The following is a 24,493-nucleotide window of genomic DNA, read 5'->3' as shown; positions in this document are numbered from 1 at the left end:
CAGCTCGAAGAACACACTCATGAACCCCCTGCGTAGGAGTTTCGGACCTCGAGAGTGCCCCGACCCCCCCTGGCTGCTGGAAGATAGCCTTGTATGGTAGTAAGGAGTGAATACAGAGACAAGTGGGTGGCACGGGAAGGAGGAATGAGTGTGGATGGCAGGCAGGAGAAAGATTGAGTCACACAGAAAAGTGGGCAATGTGAACGAATAGCAAACACTAGGGAAAGGAAGAGCAGGAAGCATAGCTGCCAAGGTTTCAGGTTGCTTTCGTGTGACATTTTCATAATTTTAGTGAAATTATGAGTGACATTCAATAACTATGAGTGACATTTTCTCGCGAGCAAAATCAGGCAATGAAGACGAGAGACACATAAATATCAGAAATTACACCAGTGCACAACATAGTTTTCTTGAAGTTTGTGGTTCCTATTTATACAACAGCACACATTCCTTTCTGAGGCACTGCGCAATGTTCACTTTCTTCATTTCTTATGCTCAAAGTCTGTCATAGCTGCTAAGTATTGTAGCATTTCAATGGTTTCAATGTACTTATGGGTAACATTCAGCTACCAAGTGAGTGACACATAGAGTGACACTTTCTCACCATTAAAACCATGTAATGAAATTCATTGAAAGGGCTAAATATCAGAAATTACAATATTTTGAAGAATAAGAAGCTCTAAAGACATCTTGAAACTAATAGAAAACGACTGAAATGAAAGATCACTAACCTACAACGTCTTTATAAAATGACCATACTGTAAAACAATTGCGGTAAATACTTTCATGGCAATGAAGACACACAAGAAAGACGTTTGCAGGGGTTGTGAGACACGTGTTTAGCCTGGCACGACATAAATCGCGGATCAACACTATGGAGCAGGCACGAAGTAAGTTTTGGAGGCCAGTGACTGAAAATATACTGAGTTTCAGAAAAGCATACCTCTGGCTCTCAGTAGAATAGAACTAAAACAAACAATGGAACGGTGGCATAGTAGGCGTAGTAGGTTAATATAGGCTGATGAGCTGCTGAGAGTGCAGTCCTGAGCTGTCAGAGAGCTCACATGTGTCTGTCACCCAAACTGGAAAGAAACACCCCCCCCCCCCCCACTCTAGGACAGCAGTGGGACAGAAAATAAATCGTGGCAACAGACACGAGTGCCCCCTAATTGGCAAAGCAGACAATTAAAATGAGCCTACATTTGCAAGTCAGAGCAGTTTTGAACTTGTCCAGACGCACTGCATACTTTTTTTGCAATGTATAGAAGACTATGTGCATGTTGGCTTGCTGCAAGTAATCTTTGTTATATATGAGGGAAATCAACATTAATATTTGGTGCACCAGCCCACAAACAGCCAAAAGTATTCAGCCCTCACACTGACTTGTGGTGTGATCTATCCGTCGAGGCCTGGGAAAAGAAAGTTGCTGCCCCCAACTCCGCTGATTTACAAGATAGAAACTCAATTTAAACTCCGGGCAAGGTTTGGTGAATATATGAGGGAAACAAACAGTAAAAAAAAAACTGACGGTGCGCTGCGGACCTAGCATATCTATTCCCAACTGTCGACCAAGCGCTCAGAGGTGATTCAGGTAAGGTTACTTTCTGCGCTAGCGGCTCAACTTTATTGAGCTGAACCGGCTTGAAAACCAAGTCTCCATTCTATGAATTAAACGATCGTTCACGGCTACAAAATAAACAGCATTTTCTGCAATTCTGCCTGAAACGCTCCGCGCGTCCTCTCCGAATGTTTCTATGTGCTTCATTCACTTCTGCACTTACCGCTGCCGGTGTCTGCGCTGTCTGAGGACTGCCTTCCTTTCTCGACCCCGAACACCTCTGGCTTCCCCCTTCCTTGGACTTCCCGCCTCTATGACTTAGCAACGAATGCCGGGCCACCCCCACGCGCGGCTTCCAATGGGATGCTGCGCCGGTGGACCAGCCAATCCTGGAGCTGCATGCAGCGCCAGGATTGGCTAGGGGGTCACATTTGCCCTCGCCCTGTCGCCCTTTGGAGACCCGGGCTTGGAGAACTGTGGCAGGCGAACAAGCACCCCTGGGTCCCGCTGGGGAACTTACAGTGCGCATGCTTGAGAAAGTTGCCAACTTTCCCAAGCATGAGCACTGTAAGTTCCCCAGACTGCATGCGCACTACGTCTGCTGCAGCCTGAGTGTGTGGACTGTCACTCAAGCTGCAGCAGGCCACCCCCCCTGGCAATTCTCGGCGGCTGATTGTTCAGCTTGTATTTTATTTAGATACGGCCGGCAGCCGCGATGCGTCCATGGTGGCTGGTGGGGCTACGCCCCAACGCCCCAATGGACGCACAGCTGCTGCCTGTTAGTTATTACCTAGCAGATAAAGCAACATATATGCGTGATTTACTCACCAGTCTTCATGTTTTTGCCACAAATAAACAAAAAGAAAGCACATTCATGCCGCTTTTGGTTAGTTTATAGTTTATAGCTGCTGCATTAATTTTGCACGTAATGGCATCACTTCGTTAGTTGATTATAGTTTGCAACATAAGCAAATTAGTTTCTCATGTGTACTTGTGTGTGCATTTTATTCTATGTTGATTAATTTTCAAAACCGCACGATTAGTTCATGTTACTGTTCACGAGGGGTATACAAAATGTATAAAACAGCATGTGAGTGTGTCTTAGTGCTGGGGGTTTTTTCACTTCTCCCATTCATACTGATGTTTGTGAGCAGGGTGTTAAAAAGTATTAATAGCTGTGCTTTCTCCTGTGTACACGGTGCCCTAGTGCTTCATCGCATATCGATAAAGAAGGATTTCTTGTGAGAGGAAAGGACCGAAGCGGCCCTCTGGTAGCGGACTGCTGTCTTTTGTTGTATTTTCCCTTTACCTTTTCCCCTGCATACTTCCGTGCAGGGTAGGGTGTTATATACTCCCTGGGGGGTAGTGCTAGAAGGAACTGGGAAACGTACATTGCCCCTGCAGTATCTGTTCCTGAAGGTTAGTGGCTGTGTGCGATTTACCAATTTGAGCAAAACCAAAGGGGATGATGGATGGAGTTGTTGTAGACGAATCTAGGGCTCTAGTGTAATTTTCCTGATTCATGCCCTTATATAGGTATAACTCATCATATCCTTATATAGGCATCAGAATCATAACCATATTTAGACACAGCCAATGTAGTCCAAATACGGCATGGCTACTTCCACAGATTCCTAGAAATCACGAGTTCTTGGAGAGACCAAACCTCCAGCAGTCCGGGACTTTCCCCTGCTTCTGTATTGATTTGTCCTAGAACTCCTGGAGTCCTAAAAGAACTGAAAGTTCTTAGTGATGTATTATGTCCAACCTTTCGTCAAACTCGGCACCTTCCAGGTATAAATTTACCAGCATCTGCCCTAGCAAAACACACGGTGGTTTGGAGCAGATCGACTGACTACTTGCCCGACGCCCTGCTGTAGCGAGTGCCAAAGGAAGCCGACCCTCCAGCTGACGCACTGAGAGAGACTCTGTCTTTTCTCTTGCCGAGAAATCCAGCTCCGGTGTTTCCCAGCTACCCTTGCGGGTTACTGGGAGATTGAGTCCTGAGAGAGAGATACAAGACCTCCTACATTCTATAAACAAGGTACGGAGCTGATGAGACCCTTAGAGAATTCTTGGATAGATTCTTGGCAGAAACTATTTAACTCAAACTAAATCTTATGTACTCCTTCCCATGTACTAGGCTTAGGTTAGGTACACCGTGGTAGGCGTATCTTAGAAGCAATAGTTGAGTACGTTTAGTCATGTTTTATCATTGTATGTATTTTATCCATTTTAAGTATCTTATGGCTTAGAAACCATATAAATGCTTTTACAGTATTATTTCATAATACTCTTTTTACTGTACGCACTTTACTTTATGACAAGTATTGTGAATGTAGCAATTCACTTCTCTTGCATGAGAAAGAAGACTGCTCAATAAATAACCTTTTTATTGAAAACGCCTGTCTCTCTATTTCTCTGCACTTCTGGTGAAACTAAGCATGCACGATTGACTGAGTGAAATAGCCATCTATTGTTTCCGCGACTCTGGAGATACATTCCTTATTCTTGGGGAACAAAGTTGTCATGTTATATGGTTGTCAGAAACTAATCCCTTCTTGTGTATTCGAGAAAGCTTCTAGTGACCTCTGAGCTAGCTGGCATTCACAAATTAAGTCTAACATATTCAATAGAGACCAGGTCGACTTCAGTCCTACGTCTAAACTATTGTTTATGTTATTCCAATGCACAGAGCCTATCGGGAATATAGGAACTACACTACAGAGTGTTGAACAATGCAAGCACTCACCCCCAGTCAACTGATCTGGGTTTATTCCATCATCATTCTTTAGCTCACTCCACCACTCGCAGACTCTCGGCTGAATCAGGTCTGTTGGCTTATATGGCTAAAGCTGTGGATATGCACAAAGGGGAACTAAGCAAGCCGTGGCTGGGATAAGGCAACAGCACTCACACTCAAGAACAGCAAATGTCTTTGACCACTGTGATGCACCCAGTTCCTCCTCGAGAATGCAAGGCTCTGCATCTGTCACTACTATCCTGCCTACTTTAACTGCCTTGTTTGCCTGAGACAGAGCCATTGAACTGTCATCAAGAAAAGAAATAACTTCACCCGAGAATTTTTTTTTTAAGCTCCCTCTTTCCTCTCCTAAAATGTTGGCATGTGTGCACATAAGTACACTAAAAACAAGCAACTGTAAATGAATGTGTCTGTCGGTGATGCAACTAGTGCTCATGTAAAGCGCTCTGATACCTTCAGGTCAAATTTGCGCTATAATAAAACAAAAAACAAAAAATGTGCAAGCTGAAAACTTGCCAGCTATGTTGTCACAGTCTTTACTATTGTATTGTGTTGTAATTTGCATTCATATGGCACTTACTACCCCTGAGGTGTCAAAGCGCTTTTTCAGCGAGTAGCACGCTACTCCGGAACCCATAAAGGATTATGATGATCGAGACCCCACCTCATATTAAGGGCTAGGGTGAGGAATATAGGCGTGGATACTTTAACTCAGTAAAAAATAATGACAGTGTTGAACTAAGTAAACAAATTATTTTTAGAGCAAAATAATGAGCTCACAAGGTCAGGGTAGTCCACAACAGTAGTCCTTATTCTATCTCTTTAAAGATTACTCTCTAAGGGTGGTAAAGTGACCATCTTAGACAGGAGAATAGGACAATTTTTAAAAGACCTTTTCACAGTAAATAACCTCGAGTTTTGAGCTTATTATGAAACATATATTAAAAGAAAATTAGCTACAAAATAGAGTAATACAGAAAATAAAGCACTTTAGACAATATTATTTACAGTCATTGCAAGACGCGGTGTATGGAGTTTACTAAGCCACTAGGATTCCGATAAGATTGACACAGTTTAAACGTCTTTTCGGTGTGGAGTTAGCTAATAGAGAGCTATAGTTATTCATTCCAATATGGTAGGAGGTTGAGTTTTGCATGCTTGTCCTTCGTCTCTGTCTATCGCCCGTCTTCAGCTCCAATGCCTAGGCACCTGAGGTTTCCCACGTCCCCTGCCACACGAGCTCTGTAATGCTCTCCAAAATCCACATGTCTGGGCGGAGTTTCATTGATCATCACTTCAGCCAATCCACTCCCAGCGCCGTCTCTATTGGGCGGCCTCGGAGGCTTGTTAGAGCCAATGACGTCTGAGGCACGGTGCTAACTCCCCCACCCCGCAGCTTCAGCCAATAGCCGTGCGAGCTTAGACCAACAGAGGGCAAGGCACGTGCCGACGGGCACGTGTAGCAGTGCGTGGAGGGCTTTCAATGAGGTTAGGGGAGGGTGCTCAGGACTGTTCAGTGACAGTTGGAGCGCTAGGCGGCGGTTGGAATAATTGACGGCGGCGCGAGCGGGAGACAAAGGCATTCGAGGCACTTGAGGATCGTCGCGAGGGCACAGAGGGCGTGCGCGGCTCACCTGCAAGGACAAGGAGCGTGAGGTGCCCATCCGAGAGTCGTCCACCGCAGGTGCCCGGCCCCTGAAGCGGGCTCAGGAGTCACCATGACCAATTCCGTGGAGGTGAGGAGAAATGCCGACCCTTGTGTGTAGGGGACTGGGAGTTCATTCCACCCGAGTCCAAGAGGGCACCATTTACACTGGAAGTGCCTGGTAAATCCTCGCAAATGCAGCCAGGCAAGGCTTGGTGTAGTCCGTACAGACAGGACTGAGGTGCCCCGAATCCTTTCCATGGACTGTGAGGCCACTGCTAATAAGCAGGGTCTGACAATAGTGCCATCACTCCTTTCAGTGATTGGCATACACCCTTCAGACTTCCAGTGTTGGGATTGCAGCCCCCACCACCATGGGAACATCTCCTGTATAGACACCCTATGCTTGCATTCTTCCTGTGCCGTCGTGCCAATCTGCTCTTGCATTCATCTGCGCTGTGCATAGCTTCTGGTATGCTCAGCGAGCCTGCGATCTCCCACTTGCCTTCTGCCACCAGGGTCTTTTCCTCTCCTTGTGGGGACTGCCAATGCCAGTTCTACTCGGCACTGTCAGTGCTGTGTACTACCCCTGCAGTCTTTTAGGGCATGGAGGAACCCTATAAATTGTCATCTGGGTATCTCACACTCTTGCAGACTGTTGGGGTGGTGGAACCCCTGCAGTCTTTAAGGGCATGGAGAAACCCCATACTTTGTCAGTTGGGTTTCTCACACTCTTGCAGACGGTTAGTGTGGATCCCCTGCAGCCGCCGAGGACTGGGAGTATCCCTATACAATTTTTTCAGCTGGGTGTGCCCCACCCTACTGCAGACTGTCAATGCTTGGGTACAGCCCTGCAGGTTTCAAGGGCTGGGACTGTCCCCACACAACCCATCTGGGTTTGTCTCATCCACTTGCACACGTACATTCATGGCCAGCAGACTTCTGGGAGTATCCCTATTCGTGCCACCGGCTACGTATTACCCACCGGTCCCTTGCATATGGTCGATTCTGGGTCTAACCCCCTACAGAGACCTTGGCTGAAGTACCCCTTTGCTGCCTGGCAGCCGAGCCTAACCAGCCTCCCCTACAGTCGAACGATGATTGGTATATTTATCCTCTGCATACTCTCTGCACGCAGTAGATGGCTGGGCATACAGCTTTCTGTGTTTCCGGATGCATACTGTTTACCACCCCCCATAACATGCATCCCTTTCGCACTGCACGATGGTGCATCCTCATGTGGGAATACTGGGGTTCTGGGGCTGGCTGTCGATCCATGTTATTCAGTGGATCCTCTGATTGGATTTTAGGCGTCCCCCTCACCGCTGACTATATCCGTTGGCACCACTAAAGCACACATTGACAACGTTATGTTCTTTATTATGTGTATTATTCTCTTTGTATATTTTGGTGTCATTTGTACATTCCACGCTAATCGATTATTTGTAACTGTTCCTTCTTGCCAGGACCACTGTTGACTAAATTATGCGGCAAAATGAAACAAATTAAGCAGTATAATACGGCTCATTTTTTTTAATAGTAATTGTTTAGTAATATTTACACATGGTAATACTATCTGGGAAAAGATTTCACCTTTATTATTGCAGGTATAACAACCAAATAAAAAAATGTAAAAAACGGACAGATTACTACTTAACCTTGACAAAGGGACATCCGCTGCGCGCGAACACCAGGTTGCCACGTTTTTAGCAACATTTGAGCTAGAAACACGTGTTTTTTGTTAAAATCTGCACTGGTTTACGTGGCAAATCCATAAATATGCGAAAAGAGCTTCAGTGGCCCTGCTTGTTGTGCAGGGTCTGTATGTCGTGTAAATATTTTTCTGGTGTTGTTAATGTGCACTTTCATGCATGTTCCTCGGTTGTTGAGAGGCCTTCCTTCTTCCAGGTAATCGGTAGTGTTTGATTATTTTTCCCTAATCTGGATTTACAACGTTTGTTCAGCTGGTGTTGCTTTTATTTACAATACCACCCCTACGCTTTCCCAACACTGGACACGACCGAGTTTCCTCTGAAGTTTTTGGTCCTCGTTCCTCACTTGTGCGCCCTTTCCGAACGAAGACCGCATGCAGCCAGTCTGGATACCCCTCCCCTCATAGGCTGCCTGCAAAAACAGTACCCACTCTTCAGACTGGGTACCCTTACAAACTCGTCTAGCCCCTCAACTGTGCAGTAGTTCGTGTACCCGACATTCTCACGAAGTCAAAGTTGAAGTTGCACCATTAAGGCCACAATATGATTTCTTTCAACTCGACGAATTAATGGTGCATCATTGGGCAGTAGTGGCACAGAATCCTTATATTGTACTCTGATTACAAAATTAATGCAAAAGATGCTTTCCTGCCTGTCAGAATAGTAGAAGGGACAGGAGAGAAGCAAGTCTCATCTGCGCAGACTCAGCCCCGCGGTGCTCGGTCACTGAGCTACAAGTGGTACCGAAAGTAGTCCTGTACCAGGGGATGGCGCAGCGCTCCTTTCTTCCTGCTCCGTTTCCCTATCGATTGGTGGTACAAGTGGACCTGGCTGACGTCAGAGATCTTTCACGCTGCAGCCAAGTGTAATGTCATGAATGAACCAGATGAATGGACTCCTCTTCTGTGGCATTGTACTGAATTGACTACTTCTTGGGAGAAGTGGATGCTCACGTCTGCCGTGACTAATCCTCGCCTATTATCCAGCCTTCCTGATACACAATGGGGCATATTTACAAGGGAAGTGACGGAGTGAGGCGTTATCCTTCCTGGCTTAGCACCGCACTCTGCCACTTCAGAAACGTAGGGCTTCACCATATTTACAAGAATATGGTGCAACCATGCATTTCCCCCTGCTCTGGTGCTACAATTTGCAGCTTAGCGCTAACGCAGGTACCCAAGGGTGTCTGCATGCAGGGGAAGATTGTTTATGTGCAGGAAGGTGGGCCTTCCTGTACATAAATAATCTTAAAATGCCGTTTTGTAACTTCCATGTGTGCTGTGCTTTACAGTTTCTTGCGGAAAGACCATTGCATCTGCAAATGTTCCTACATAGACCTTCAGTTAGCAATGTGTCCAGGAGGTTACCTCTCGGTATGGCTGCAGTTGCATTCAGAATTTCCGACCTTAAAAAAGAGACATAGCCTTGCTGTTCCTGAGGGAAACATCACTTACAACGCATTTATTACAACGCACTACCATTACAACGCACTACCATTACAACGCAACCATTACAACGCAAACCATTACAACGCATTGCGCTGGGGGGCGCTCTAGGATAGGGAATATATTTAATTTACTATCCAACACCTTCCCTACTATCCACGGGGACTGGAGTTGGAATAGTACATTAAATAAATCACTATCCAGCGCTTAGAAGCACTATGCGTTGTAGTGGTATGCGATGTAAAAACCGCGTTGTAACAGCAGGCGTTGTAATAGCCTGCGTTGTAACGACACCAATCCGTTCCTGAAAGTCAGTGTTTTCTTTGAACAGCTGTTAATCCTTAAAACGCAAGTCCTTGAGCATAGGCTGGAAATCTCCGAAAATCCAACGACATGTGACAGCCCAATATACTGAGCAGTGATAGCCGCAGAGTTAAGGCCACACTTCAGGATTTTTTTTGCTGTATCGAGGCCATCCCTCATTAGGTCAGAGAATGGCTTCTTCACATGGTCTGGCAAGCTGAGCGTCAGAGCCATCAACCTCTCTGTGGCCCTAGTTCTTGTTTATTGTATTCACGGAATTTGACTGAAGAAAAACCTATTTCAAGGAGTGAAGATGATGGCTCTTCTGTGAGCTCAGGTTCCTTTAGTTCGGACGGAACACCAAATAGTAACATGTCATCATCATTTCTCCAATATGTCATCTATGATTGTCAGCAGATTTATGCAAACTATTTATCTCTAATGGCAGTGATAAAGGGAGGATTAAACTGCTACAATATTGAAGAGCATGCTGTGGACAAAATGGCACATGATCAGGCTTATGGACGAGCACGATCTGCTCTCCTGTGCACAACAAACTACATCCTAAAAATTCTTCTGCCTGTCACCTCATGCTTTAGACTATTTTGATGTAATTCTCATTCTTGCCCTCACTAATGGAGTATGGTGATTGCTGATGATGTGTAAGAGGCATTTGACCAAGGGCCTACCTCAATTTCATGTGGGTAAATCAATCAACTTCCATCTTTTTTTCTTTTCTCCACATCCAAACAAATAAATAGGACCCTCTCGTTTCCATTTCCTTTGTAATGCCATTGTCATATGAAGTCGTTCTTGTTATGGATTTGGCAGAAGTTCCTGGAGGGTGAGAACAAGTTGATACTTCTGTTCCAGAGAAAAAAAGTGCGTTTCTAAATATTGACTTGCCATACAATAGCTCTATTTTATATTAATTAAAATGGAATTGAAATAGCTAACTTGAGTAATGTAATCATGAATGCATGATATGCTCAACCTTTTCTCTCTCTTTAATTCTGGTACAGACTGTAGTGTCAATGGAAGATACAGAGTCCTCTGACTACCTGTCCTCCTGCGATTCTGTGTATTCTTTGGACAGCCCGAGCAGCGTTGAAGATGATTACGATGACTTAGACGTTTTCTTGTCTGATGGTTGTGATGAGGACGAAAAAGATGCCCACAAAGTAAACGAGAGGCAAGGAGACGATGGAGACATGAAGAGACTCTCGCTTTCACCGGAATCACAGCGGACTGCGTTTATGAAATCCAATAGGAAATGCCTGGACCACAAGTACAGGGCACTAAGGACTGCTGGGCTGCATCCTATGGGCTTCCTACAATCTTCAAGGCCTTGCACTCGGTACCCTTTTCTGTTACAAAATAGAACCACGTCTTCCAGTCACTCTTGGGCTTTTGACAGAAATGCCAATGTGCACAAGAGGACCTATGAGGAAAAGAGAGCTGAAGGCGAACTAAAGCTCTCTGTTCTCCCGTTGATGGAAAAAGACAGACCAGATCATTCTATCACCTTAGAAGCACCTGGCACCAAGAGACCAAGAGAGCAGGATGACGAGGACAGGCTGAGAAGAGTTGAATTGAATAGAAGAGGTGCGGACTCCGCCATTTCAGAGGGGGACCGAATCTTTGCTGAAAAGGTTAGATAACTTTAATTCTCTGGACACGTTATAGTCTAATTTAACAGTATTGTCAAACAGTGTGAATGCCTATAAGTCTTTGTTTGTCTATGTCGTGGCTGCCCGATCTATAAATAGAAACTTATTGAAGTAGAAAATACAGAAATCCATTCATTGGTATGACTTTTAGAAGAAAAGTACAATCTTCAGCATCCTCAATGTTCCTTGTTTTTTTCCCTCCACAGTGCAAAGAACTTCAAGGCTTTATCAAACCGCTGACCGAACTATTAAATGGACTGAAGAGGGGCCGATTTGAGCGAGGTAACCTTTTATAGACATACTATATCTATGAATGCTATTCACTAAGCACTGAATGTTGCCACCTTGAGAAAGGGACAGTTCATAGATGTATTGTACCTACAAATAATGTTCCATAACTGCAGAATGTTGCTTTATCCCATTTTGTTACCCTGACTTCAGTCTCCTGAATGTTATTTTCATAAACCCCCATCTTCAACAGAGTAGAAAAATAAGTATGAGTCTGTGGTGCTACATGACATGGGGAAATGGGTAAACTGGAGAAGCATGGCGTCCACTGGGGACGGCTGTGTCTTTGATTGAGGACTCCAAGCCCTGTTTTTAGAGGAGCTTTCTGGGGACCACGGTCCCTTTGAAGTGATAGGAAGCAATCTCCCTGTTCACTCATCTGCTCTGTAGGTTGCAAAACGCTAAAATAATAGACAGTATTTTTTTCAGTAAAAAAAAAAAAACACCGTGCCTGTGCTGTTGATTTAAGCTAAAAAATAAAAAAAATCCTACATTCCAAAAAATAGACCCGCCTAGCTTTATATTGTGTTTGTGTGGGAGTGTTTAGACAAAAAGCTCCACCACTCCTTATATTAAACTATTGGTTTAGCAGAGATAAATAAAAATTGCCTTTGCGGTGAAAATTGTTCGAAGGCTGTAACTTTCTCAACCGGTGCAGTCATAGCTTCGTGTAAATAGGTTATGTAATGTGCTGGGGTGGTTTCCTTGTTGTTGGCTGCACATTTTGGTCCTCTTGCATAATCCGCGGCCCCGCCCTACTTCCTGGTGTTGTTGAGCAAGCAAGCACGCTATAGCTTTATCACAGTATTACAAGGCTTTCTGTTGAAAGCAATTATAACACGTTTAAGAATTATTTTTCCCTGTATCTGTAAATCTTTAAAACAATAGACCTGAGTAGTAATTTTGCAGAGTTAGCACTCCTGGTGAGATTAGATTTGAAAAGTAACTTGTACACGTCATCATGAAGCTTTTATAATAGGAGTTTGAGCTCAACAACGTTTTATGAAGTTATGGTAGTGTCTTCGGAGGTAACAGTTTGCTCGCACACCTTGAATGTCCACGGAACAAATCATGGGTGAATGTAAAAACTCGTATGAATTACTGTAAGGGGGACATTACTGACCGTAGTTCAATCTGGAATCTAAATATTCAGAAACTGACTTGAAGTCTTTTTTTGAGGTGATTTCAGAATTTCCTAATGCCAGACTTCACTCTTGCACTGATCTATTTACTGGGCATCAGTGTCCAAGGGTCCCCACAGACAAATTCAATAAAAATAATCACTCCTGTGAGGAGTATTCCCCTAACAAAAAACAACAATGAAGTGGCTTTCAAAGATGATTTTCAGTCCTACAGAGAATATTGTGACAACGGGATGACTCCTCGTTACATTTTTGACTGGGATCATGGGAGACTGAAAGACCGGATTGTTTGCTCTTAAAACAAGCATTAGCAACGTCAGTAGACAGTAGGACCCGCTCATGCAAGGGCTATTGGCTTTGCCAATGGTTTTTAGCCATGTTGTACAGCAGCATAGCTAAATGTTCTGAAAAATGCCAGTCTGTCTTTGTATATAATGGTAATTGAGACTGATTGGCAATCCCAAAGCTTGTTATGGACTTCTTATCGACGCTGCAGTAACATTGATGGCATCATGGCAGAGGCTAATTCACACAGGCACTGGACGAGGCTACATGTTCGGGACAGGCCTCTGAGCACCAATATAGCCCCCTATCTCCAGGTTTTCATCACAAACGTTCTTTAATTACCTTGAATCCCCAGTCCCTGTTAGAGAAAAAATGTTAAATTACTTAATTAAATGTGCTTGTTTTGTAAAACAAACAAAAAATATGTTTATTCAATGATTCCTTCTTTCTGATTTACAGGGTTAAGTAGTTTTCAGCAGAGTGTTGCCATGGACAGAATTCAGAGGATTGTTGGAGTGCTGCAAAAGCCTGAGATGGGGTAAGAATCTTCACAGTAATTCTTAAGTAAAATTCTCTTTTTGTGAGGCATCCTGCCTCCACTGTTGAACTTTACCTCTAAAAAAAGTTGCTTTTGTGGTACAATCTCTGATTATTCTTATTTCAAACATTGACACACACAGGGGTTTGTGGTTAATAATAAAAGATTATTTATTATGCACTATTTGTATATACATCTTAAATATCTGAATGATGGTCATTATTATGGGTAATCCCAGCAGCCCTGTCAGCGGTGAATATTAGAAATATCTCAAACGTTTAACATCGCACATTCCTACTCTCTCCATTAGATTACACTTGTTTCTACCTAATATCTACATGGTTTCAGCCTCCGGGGTATTGTATTGGTTGAATTCTGATGGGTATTATAATTCACTACCTATATGCCAAGCCATGTAAATAGCCCTGCATACTTCAGAAAGCCATTGGGTCTGCAGGTGAATAGCGGCGCTCCAGCATTTCACCATAACAATCAGTCCTCATAAATGCTCTAGCTAGTCTGGGCCGGTTATACCTTCTCCAATAGTTTACTGTGTGCGAGGGAACACGAGCAGCTCCTCGAATCAACGCTCCGAAACACGTGCAGTGCCTCTGTTGCAAATGCATATGGAAGGCAGGCACATCTTGAATTTCTGTTTCCTTCTGCAATCTTTGCACGCAACCCTGCAGCTATCAGAGCAGTAAAGCTCAGTTCTGTTGTATTAGTGCGACTAATATCAACTTGCAGCTCTGAAAAAATAATGTGTGAAATAATATGGCAGTCTTGTGCACACTGTTCGAATTATCATTTAAAATAGTATTTTCTAGGTTCTAAGATTGACACTGTCTCTGACTCGTGTTTCCCATTCAAAGTGCAGTTCATTGCGTACTGAATGCATTTCTTGTTAGACGTAGCATCCATGGCAAAATGCATATGCTGATATATTGGAGATAATGCTTTGCATAAGAGAAGGCCCCTATATTACAGGGACACTTGTGAAAAACGGTGGCTCTTGAATATCTTTCTTCACCATCCCATCACAAACTCACCTTTCTTTAGACCTCACATCCCTAATATAGCTTCCAGTTGCACCAAAGCCTAACCACCTAAACTTGCCAGGAGAAAAAGGCATGTCAAAGACCAGATTCAATGGGAAGATAGCGGGGAACTGTGCTACAAAAACAGCTTTTTGACTCTTTGGATTTAATTTAGTGAATTGTTCCTGTTATCTTAGGAACACACGTTCAATCCCACGTAGTTGTAGCCCTCTCATCAATGCCAGCCCTAAATACTTGTCTCCCACAGAAGCATCGTTGAGAGCACTGAAGGATCAACCTGCCTTATTTAAGTGATAATTCAATCTTGGCTTCCTGTAAACTGCCCCTCCTGCTCTTTCAGTGGAACTCAATAGCAGGTGAAGAAAAGAGCCAAAAGTGTTACCCCCTCTGCCAGTATTCTATAGATCTTGCACGGCAACCCCTACGCAGACGCCAGCACCTTGGCATCAATACAAGCGTTAATCACACTGGTTTCTCACCCACTACCTTCCCTCGGGTACACAATCGTAGCATAAGACCAGGACACTCTTTCTCCATGCAAAGCAACATGTAATGTTCAGTTTAATTGATGGAATGTGGGTTATGTTTGTTACCAAGGCAAGAAGGCATTTATGATGCTTGTGAAATTAGGGAAACTGTTTTAAAAAATAAATACATCATACCATAGCCTTATCACTTGCGAACTGCTGTCTTGAGAAAATAATGTTCATATTATTAGTGACTTCAATTTAAAATACATTCGTAAGTAGTGTTACTGTGATGGTTCCAGATAAAAGTGAATGTTTTGTTATCTGCGTAAGTGACTTTTTACCATGCCCCTGCCCAACTTTTGCCTGAGAGACTTTGAAAGAAAAAAATGAGAAACTGGAATTTTACTGAACTTATATTACACGTAGGAAATATTTTTCTTTTAAAAATAGGTTTGATAATTTCTATTGTGCTTCTTGTGTTTGCAGTGAAAGATACTTGGGAACCCTGCTGCAGGTTGAAATGATGCTGAAGGTCTGGTTCCCGCATGTGGTAATGAAGAGCCCTCCCTCCCCGGAGTATGTTGATGAAGAGCCAGAGTGCAAGCTGCGAAATGTAAGATGGCATTTGTTGTTTTGGTTTAATAACTTGTTTCATGTTAGTGCTTTCATTCATTATTTCTGGAGACGTGTAAACATATTTGATATTTTTTCAGTTGCGTGCTTGCTTTTGAATCCTGGAAGTAACTCCTCTTTTTATGTGGCTCTCGATTTAGCCATTGGTTTGTCTTTTCATGAGGATGGCAGTTAATTAAAAGTGTGACTCTAGAAAAATGGACTTATCATAAACCAGCTCCATTGTTTTGCATATGTACCATAGGAGCAGTCGTTCAGACCTTTCTAAAAAAAATGTGTGTTCATAGGACTCATCTTGTGTACATTAAAAGCCTCATACGCCAGGATAGCATATATCTTCAGAATTAACATTTATCATTCAGAATAGCTACATATTTTCATGCCCAGCAGTTGTGAGGAAACAAAAAACGCTTGTTCTCACTGCATATATCCTGTCATGCACTCATTATAATACAGTCTGATGAAACTCTGAAACCAGTTACCCTGATTGCTGAAATTATTGCCTCTAAATTAGAGATATCCAGACACGTAATCGAGTGATTTACTACCAAACACTGAAAAGCGAAAAAGGTTTAGAACTTCACTTTGTCAACCTTTTGGCTGATTATTCAGGTTAAATAAACCCCAAACATCAAAATGTTAAGGGGTTACTGGGACGGTTATCTTTTTCTGTGGGCAGTTGATATAGAGTGAACACTTGTTACATGAACCCTTTGTGCCGTTGTCTGTGAGCTTCGCTATTGTGACTAAACAGACATTTGGGCTAGGTATTATGGGTTTAAGTTAAATACTGTGTTTGGTAAGTTGTAGATGACACATGGCAAGTAAAATCTGGACGGGTTTGTTAACCATTTCATTTTTAATTACGTACATTTTGTTAATACAAAATACTTATATCCTTCTCTTGGATAAAATATTCTGTTTTCCAAAAAGAACTATGGTCACAATTTTACATACTACTAAAATACAAACATTGAGGTGTGTTTACTGTTGGGCTCTTGGACAGCAATTGCTTAACATAATCCATTAAAACAAAATATATATATTGTTAATGGTTATTTATTATGTGGCTTCAAGTTATTGTTTTGTACTTTATGTATTTTCACATTCCCTATGCTGGCCTGTTTAACTTACCAAATAACTCTGCTTGGGTGCGTACAAAATGAACCGGGGGACATTTAGAAACGCCTGATTTGAGATCTTGTTCTAATCGTTTGTCTTACTTTCTCCAGGTTGAGAACAGCAACGACAATGAGACGAAGGCCAAATCCACACAGCGGACAAAACGTTTTATTCGTTCTTTGAAAAGCCCCCATAGACTGAGCCCAAGTCAAAAGTGTACCAGAAAAATCCCAACTGTCACCGCCCCAACCGAGATCGAATGTGAACCCACAGATCCTCATAGGGAGAATACTCGGTTGCGTGCTGATTGGCCAAAAATGAATTTAACATGGATGCATACCTCTCCTAGCCCAAATCTACCTTCAAGTCCAGTAGAGCTGAAAGGTTTAAACATTCCCTTTGGGCAAAACCTGTTAGCACCAAATCTGAACAACTGTGGCTTTATTGTGCTCCTTCACAACAACTTGGTGACCTCTCCAACATATCCACGATCTGCACCTTTGTCTCCAGAGATGAGTCGTACTGAGTTTTGTCATCCGAAAGAACAGCAGGTCCAGACGGGAGACCCTCCAAGGAGCAGGAGTGCACCAAGCGTTGCATCAGTCACCGGTGCTGGGCTGGTGAAAGTAGACGGAGACCTCTCCAGAACACAGTCTCTTTTCCCTACATCTAAGAGACCAGGGAACGTGAGTCCTTGGACTTGGAACTTAGTGACTAAAGTGAAAGAGAACGTGCTATATTCTTCTTGAAACCCAAAATGCTATTTTGAAAGGTGGTTTCCTTGTTTTTCATGTGTGCTTCTCATCTCAATAAAACATTTCATTTACTTATAAGATTGCAGCCCTCGCTGTGGTGTGGAATAGGCTTGTGTTGCATCCGAATGAATTTGCAGCATAAACTGAGTGACTTGATATTTTTTTTTTATGGAGTGGTGCTACTGACTGCCATTTACAATGAGTGGTTAAACTCACAAGTTCTTTCAGGAGCATCAAAGGGCTGGAATGCTGCCAGAGACAAATCATTGGTGTGTTTGAGCAAGCCTTAATGAACTGAAGCCAGACGTTGCCGGACTTGAGCCTTCGGATAAACTTAACAGTGCTTATGCCTTCAATGCATGGATTGATATGCTTCGTTTCTTTCCTCTCGCTTGAGAGATGTTCTACAATAATTCGGCATATGTTTGGAGGAATAATAAAATGTATGCTGTGAAAGAAACCTCGTTTGTCTACTTTCCTGTTTGGATAAATAAACAAGCATTGAAAATGCAATGGGTCTCGCCTCTGATTAAGTTAAAGCCATTTGCTTTGCTACACAATAAGTTCGAAGGGATGAATCCGGTTGGACAAAGCGGGTGCGGATATTTGTGAGGCTGTGTAAGAAGAAAAGAAGGTTTGAAGAAAAGCTGGTAGGGCTAGGTAAGGGTAAGTAAGATCAGGGTACAGGTGGTGAGGTTGGAAAAAAGCGGACTGTATGGGAGGATAAGATGACGATAGAGATGGGTGATGTGTGACTTGGGAGCATAGATGCCTAAGGCGGAGTAACACAGAGGCCCGGATAGAGGCGGTAGAGTAGAGTTGTATCTAAGATGGTTGAGGTTGGTGACAATGTTGGTTTGGAAGGGTATGTTGATAATGATGGAGGATATAAAGGGTGAGGTTGTGTAAGATGGTGGTAGGGATGGGAGAGGTTGGTTAAGGGGTGGAAGGGAACTGTGAGGTTGGATATGTTTTGGACAAGTGCAGGAAGGTTACATGAGCTGGTGGGAGCGATGGATGAGATCAGGTTAGATGCCTGTAAGGATGACTGGGAGTGGGTAAGGTAGCAGTAGGAAAGGTTGAGGTGGGGTGTGAATCTGGTATGGATGGCATAAGATTAGCTAAAATAGTAGTCGAGATGGGTGGGGCAGATAAGATGGTTTTAGGTTACTACTGTGGTTGGGTAGGCTTGGGTGGTTGTGGGGTTATTGTTACATGACAGTGTAGAAGCAGTATTTATTTAGAAGTTGGCAGAGTAAGGTGTTTTATAAGGAGCTGGCAGGAGCAGCATTAAGCCTCCTTCTCCTTATGCACACCTATCAACTCACCCATACTTGCGAGTAAACGTACCAGCTTTGAAGATACCTAGCCTTTTGTGCAAAATAACATAATTGGCAGTACCTGGCTTAAAGGGGGATAGATTGGCTCTCGGCAGGAAAAAAATATTGGACTTATAACAATTCAAGGCATATTGCTGCACCAGTGGGTGCAAAGAATTAAGGATTTCGAATGCCTACATTGCAACCTATAATGCATCAAAGCACTGTTGTATCCATATAGTCTATAACAAATCAGGCTAGCTCTAGGTATGAGACAAAGCTTTAACCGAGCAACAAACTACACAATGGGTACATCGGTGGAGTCGTGTGGGGGGAGGGTAAAGTATCAAGAAAGAAGTGCTGCCAAGAGAAAAGATGAAAGTAGGCCAGATTTACAGCTGGAACAGGTGCTGGATATGAGCTCATTAGAGGAGGTCAGGTACCCGTGTGGTAACCCTAATAAAGATTTTTGACAAGGAAAGTCATTGTAATGGAATGAACCAACAAGTTTCCTAACCCTGGTGATGCACTGTGAGCATTCAAAGATACATTGGGAGATGTCATAAAAGGTTGCTGCACTTGTGAAAACGGTAATGGCCAATCCCTATTTGAAGTGTCAGCTCTGGTGACAAATGCACTGCTGTTGCCCATATATCACAAGTAGTCTCTTGCACTCAACTAGAATCTGTAGAAACTAACTGAACAGTACTTAACATGTTACTTTTTTGTCCAAGGGTTTCATATTGTTTATGCAAGCACGTTCACCAAACAAAAAGCTACACTATTCTTAAGGGCTACTGCACCTCACTACCACGATAACACTAACAACTGTTAGAAGTAGAACTAAAGTACTGATAGCAAGCTAGGGACTGCACAGCTACAAACCTGTGGCAGCTTCAATATATGGTTATTGAAACAGCTCTGGACAAGAACTGATGAAGAATCTGTATGAGAAAGTAACGATATCATATGAGCCACTCTGTGTCACAATGTTTAGATGATGGAAACGTTTTCAGAATGTGGTACTGACACACAAAAATACAGATGGAATCCGAATCCTCAAGCCCTGATACCCACAAGTGCTGTAGCACCCCTAGTTTGAACTATTGTGTGAAGTCTTTTTGCCTTGTGGCTCAAAAGTAGATATGTATACAAATGCCCTGGATAGAGAGCAATATTCCGTTTTCAGAATATGTGGCATCAGCTGAGTATGCAGGCAACCCACTGCTCTAAATGCCCAGGTATGGCCCCGTTATAAATTTCCTAGCCTAGCAACTCTATGAACAATTTAGGTCCACCGTTGAGACGACAAAGCTTGTTGATGCTTCAGTCTAATTCACTGAAAGATGAATGATATTTAACAGGCTTGGACCTACAGGAGAAGCAACAGCACTGCCATTAGAGAATGTACAGTTCTGTTCCCCCATTCAACCCACTGCAGTTGTGTTTTTGAACAGTGAGTACCTTAAAACAAGCATTTGCAATGCAATAGGTCTCACATTTGCAAAAGTTAGAGCTATTGGCATGGTAAATGGTAAAGGTTTTATTTATGTGTTAGTTTTGAAAATAGATAAAGAAATTACATTGCAAATATAGTTTTAACCAAAGGATCATTTTGACTCTGTGAGCAATTATTGGACTATATCTGATGAACTACAACAAACAAATCGCATTTGCTGGAGTTTTGAGCTATTGGCATTGTAAATGATAATGCCTTTTATTGATGTGTTGTTTTTAAAACGGAGAAATAAAAGGCATTGTCATTTTCAATGCCAATACCTTAAATCTCTCAAATGCGAGACCTATTGCATTGGAGGTAATTGAGGGTTAGAAAGTTAAGAGATGAGATGGTGGAGAGGGCCTTCAAGGTGCTGAAGCAGCATCCAGTAATTAGCTCTCATTAACATTTATAAAAAATTTAGGAGCAGACTGAAATACTTTATTGCCCACAGCTGTAAGAGTCCAGGTGGGAACATTAACTTGGCCAGAAGTTGAAGGTGTCTACATTTGTCAGAATAACCACCTCTTTAGCAGCACCCTGCATATGTTTAAGAACGTTGAAATGTGGAGCAGGATTCTAGAGTTCATAAAATATACTTTCTGCAATTGCTAAAATGGAACCTGATGACGGAGGGACTCGAACCCGCAATCTTCTAATTGGAAGTCAGACGCCTTAATCATCAAGCTACACAGTCAGTGGGCAAGAACAGCTCATTTTCAATTTTCTGTTTTTGTTGGGGGACGGGGCAGTTTCAGCTTCAATCCATCGCTGATCTTGAGGTTCTGAAGTCTCACAGCAGTCCTGCGGCCTGTCTCAGAAACAACAGAGTCATCTGGAAAGCTGCAGCTCTCCAGAGTAAGAACACTGGAGGAGGAGACGACTGATCACCCCGTTTGTGTCCAGAAACGAATGTCGCCTATCTCAAAGTAGAGAGGGTTCCTCTACTGCCAAACCTAGAACCAAAAGAAACCAGTGTTAGGCAAAACAGTAGGCCTAAAATATCCCCACTCTGAACCACTGTTAAATGTCTGGATGCATACCTGATCAGGTACCCTTGCTCCAAAGCAAGTTGTCTGTCAGATTCAGACTGCAACTGGGAAATGGCGCAGAGTGGAACTGAAGCAAGAGTCAAAATATTTTTCAAAGAGGCTCAGAGTAAAAGCCACCTCACTTTGATGGATACATGGCGCTGTTGAATTCCAGTTATACTCGTGGACCAGGCGAGATTTCTAATGTGATGTTGCAACCTGCAGACTTCAATAATGCTATGCTTGCCAATAAATGCTTTTGAAAACTCCTTAGAGATGTTGATCGAATTAGCTGTTTAGACGATTTTATTCCTTGTAACCATAAGCAACCCTTCCTCTTATGCTGTTCTAGCCTCTGGTGATGCTGCCGTGCACCAATTATTAATGAATATTCCCCGAACACTCTGGTATGTAGTGAGTTTCATAAAAACTGAGAAAGACATTCCCCTGACTTTATTTCAAGTTATTGAGCACTTTATACAATTTCCCGCCAACCTTTTTCCAGGATTGAACACACTATTATTGCTGCCCTCTTACTTGTAAGCTTTACTTGACCAAAGTTTATTATGGTCTTCAGGAACACCAATATTGGAAGCTGTCTTTCTATAACTTCTGTTGGGCTAATATGGATGTGGTAACACTCCCTTTGGATTCCATAGCAAGGAGTGTTTCTTTTAATGGATTAGCTCTCATTAACATTTTTTTAAAAATAAAGGCGCAGACTGAAAGACTTTATTGCCCACAGCTATAAGAGCCCAGGTGGGAACACTAACTTGGCCAGAAGTTGAAGGCGTCTACATTTGTTAGAATGACCATGTCTTTAGCAGCACCCTGAATATTTTTAAAAACGTTGAAGTGTGGCGCAGGATTCTAGAGTTCATAAAATATACTTTCTGCAATTGCTAAAATGGAACCTGACAACGCAGGGACTCGAACCCCCAATCTTCTGATTGAAAGTCAGATGCATTAATCATCAAGCTACTCAGTTACGTGGCAAGAATGGCTCATTTTTGATGTTCTGTTTTTGTTGGGGGCAGTTTCAGCTTCAATCTATCGCTGAGGTTCTTGAAGAGGGCCGAGGAGTAGAGTGATGTACCGCTGTCAACATGGGGAATGTTTTCCATGGGCGCAGTACGCCGACCCTGCTGGCAAGCCCTGGCGAACGAGGCCTGGGACGGCGGGCCTGCAGTGTGGTAGTCGAGGCCTGACACAATTATACAGGTACTTTCTGAGAGCAGTGCTGTTGGTGAACAATTTTCATGTTTGACCTGAAGCAAGGATCAGGGTTACGTGGCTGCCCTTCCAAACACAGAAATCACGCGAACTTTTATGTAAAGGAGGAAACAAACTTCACTGCTTACATAACGCTCAAAAGGCGACATATACATGACAGTCGTGGTTGCAATCCTGATTTCCAACTGAAAGTTTCTAGTTATTATGCAGTAGGTGTTGTGAGACGTGATGTGCGGCACTCCTGACCTCGAATGCAGCATTTTGCTTTGAAAAAGACTTTACCCGACGTCACACTTAATTCAAGCCCTGGGTGGCATCTTGGGGTGAGGTGACCCCACACATCCTCCCACACAAAGACGATGGGGGAGAGCCTGCACAACCCCAGAGTTTACGCAAGAAGGAGCCTCACTGTACACGCCCTGTGCCTATCCCGTTACTGTGGGTGTTCGTGTTTGACGTAGGACGTTTTCACTACCTGACCAACACAGTTGGCAGGCTGTACGATGCTGCTGAAGCTACCGACTTTAAAGCTAGAGAACAGGGTCCGATCCTCAGCGTGGGCTACATCATTTAATTATTAAAAAATAAATTGCAATCTCGGAGGGGGTGTGGGGAGAGACAAATTAAAAAAATAATACATGTGGAGGGGGAGACAGATACAACTTTAAACTAGATGTTGCGGCCGGCCAGCAGTGAATAATTAGGGGAGAGAGAGGGGAGGTGCTGGGGAACAGATGGCCGTGAAGCAGGGGGCGGGGCAGCGGAACCCTTTGAAGTCACGGCCTGCGGCCGTGAATAAGTGACGGCGGGGGGCGGGCAGCTGAAGCCTTTGATGTGGCAAATGCTGCTGGCAGGGGGAAGCCTGTGGGGAAATGCAAGCTTGTGCACGAAGGAGCTTGTGGTCACGTGATTTCACGTGAACTTTTGAAAATCCGCATCGTAAAAAGTCAGCTTTTGGATGGACAGCATTAGGTTCGAGTAAACTCGACCTAAACATTAAACATTAAAAAAAACCTGCAAGAACTGTACTCCGGTGAACTTTGGGCACGCATGGTGGGGTCAGAAGTAACACTAGCTAACTCTGGACCTAACTGCACTCTTATGGTGTCCAGAGGCGAAGCACTGCTGACAGCCCCCTTTCCCCTTAAAACATAAAGCGGGACTGTCCGCGTTAAGTTGAATAAATATCCCCCAGAGTTCATTGGTGCACAGCAGAGGAAAGCAAGATGTCAGCCATGTTTGCGTGCGGGACTAGCTGCTCTCTATCCCCTCCTTCCCCGGTGGAGAGGGCAGAGGAGCGACTGGCGGCCACTGGCACAGCCAGCTGGGCCAGGCGGCGGGTTTACCTTGATCCGGACCTTAGCTCCTCAAAAGTGACCAGCATGTACCGGTCTCCTCTGCTGGCTGGATCCCTGGATCTCAGCTGCGGAAGACTGGGAGAACAAAAACAAACACGATACGGCGTTGCTTGAAGCGCCCAAGCCTGCACAAGTAAAACAAGCGCGGTACCGCAAAGGCAGCCGCGTGAAACAACACTTCCTATTGACAAATGTAGGTAGAGGCTTATTGCCAAAATGTTTACACTAAGCCCCACCAGGAATTGCGGTGTTATGGTCAACTATTTGGTCCTTGAAGTTACATGGAACTACAGCTTGTTCCCTTGTAAACCATTCTGAGCACAGAGTACATAGACACAATTACTAGAAGGGACTGCTTAGTGTTGGTGTTCTATAAAATATGTGCCTTAAATCCAGCATGAGAAGTGCAGCTTTCAATGTGGCCTCTAACCAACAAATGAGACGCTGAGGGGAGGCATGTGAGTGCATTAAGCTTGTTAAGAGGCACTTCTTATCTAAAACTTTATTTGCCTTCAGCATCCCTCAGTCTAGTGGCTCGCCCTATGCGTTGCAAGTAAAATGTTCATTTATGCCCTGTACAACAATCCCACATGGTTTATACCACGGGTACTCATAGTACGGCCCGACAAGCCTTCCCTGGCGGCCCGCAGACCTTGCAGACCTTGC

The 24,493-nt window shown here is 43.6% G+C and overlaps 1 protein-coding gene across 1 annotated transcript; it reads left to right on the top strand.

The window, feature by feature from the left end:
* The first annotated feature begins 5,722 nt into the window (after nucleotides 1-5,722).
* Nucleotides 5,723-17,901, top strand: CIART (circadian associated repressor of transcription). The gene is made up of 6 exons (XM_086947604.1): nucleotides 5,723-6,058; nucleotides 10,450-11,079; nucleotides 11,304-11,379; nucleotides 13,272-13,350; nucleotides 15,365-15,491; nucleotides 16,744-17,901. Exons 1-6 carry the CDS (start codon nucleotides 6,041-6,043, stop codon nucleotides 17,380-17,382), a joined length of 1,569 nt encoding a protein of 522 aa, XP_086803730.1. The 5' UTR covers nucleotides 5,723-6,040; the 3' UTR covers nucleotides 17,383-17,901.
* The last annotated feature ends 6,592 nt before the right edge of the window (nucleotides 17,902-24,493 follow it).

Source organism: Lissotriton vulgaris, chromosome 12 (assembly GCF_964263255.1).
Source record: "Lissotriton vulgaris chromosome 12, aLisVul1.2, whole genome shotgun sequence".
Taxonomy (NCBI): Eukaryota; Metazoa; Chordata; class Amphibia; order Caudata; family Salamandridae; genus Lissotriton; species Lissotriton vulgaris.
Note: the sequence above shows the minus strand (reverse complement) of the source record. Positions and strands in the feature narration are given on the sequence as shown.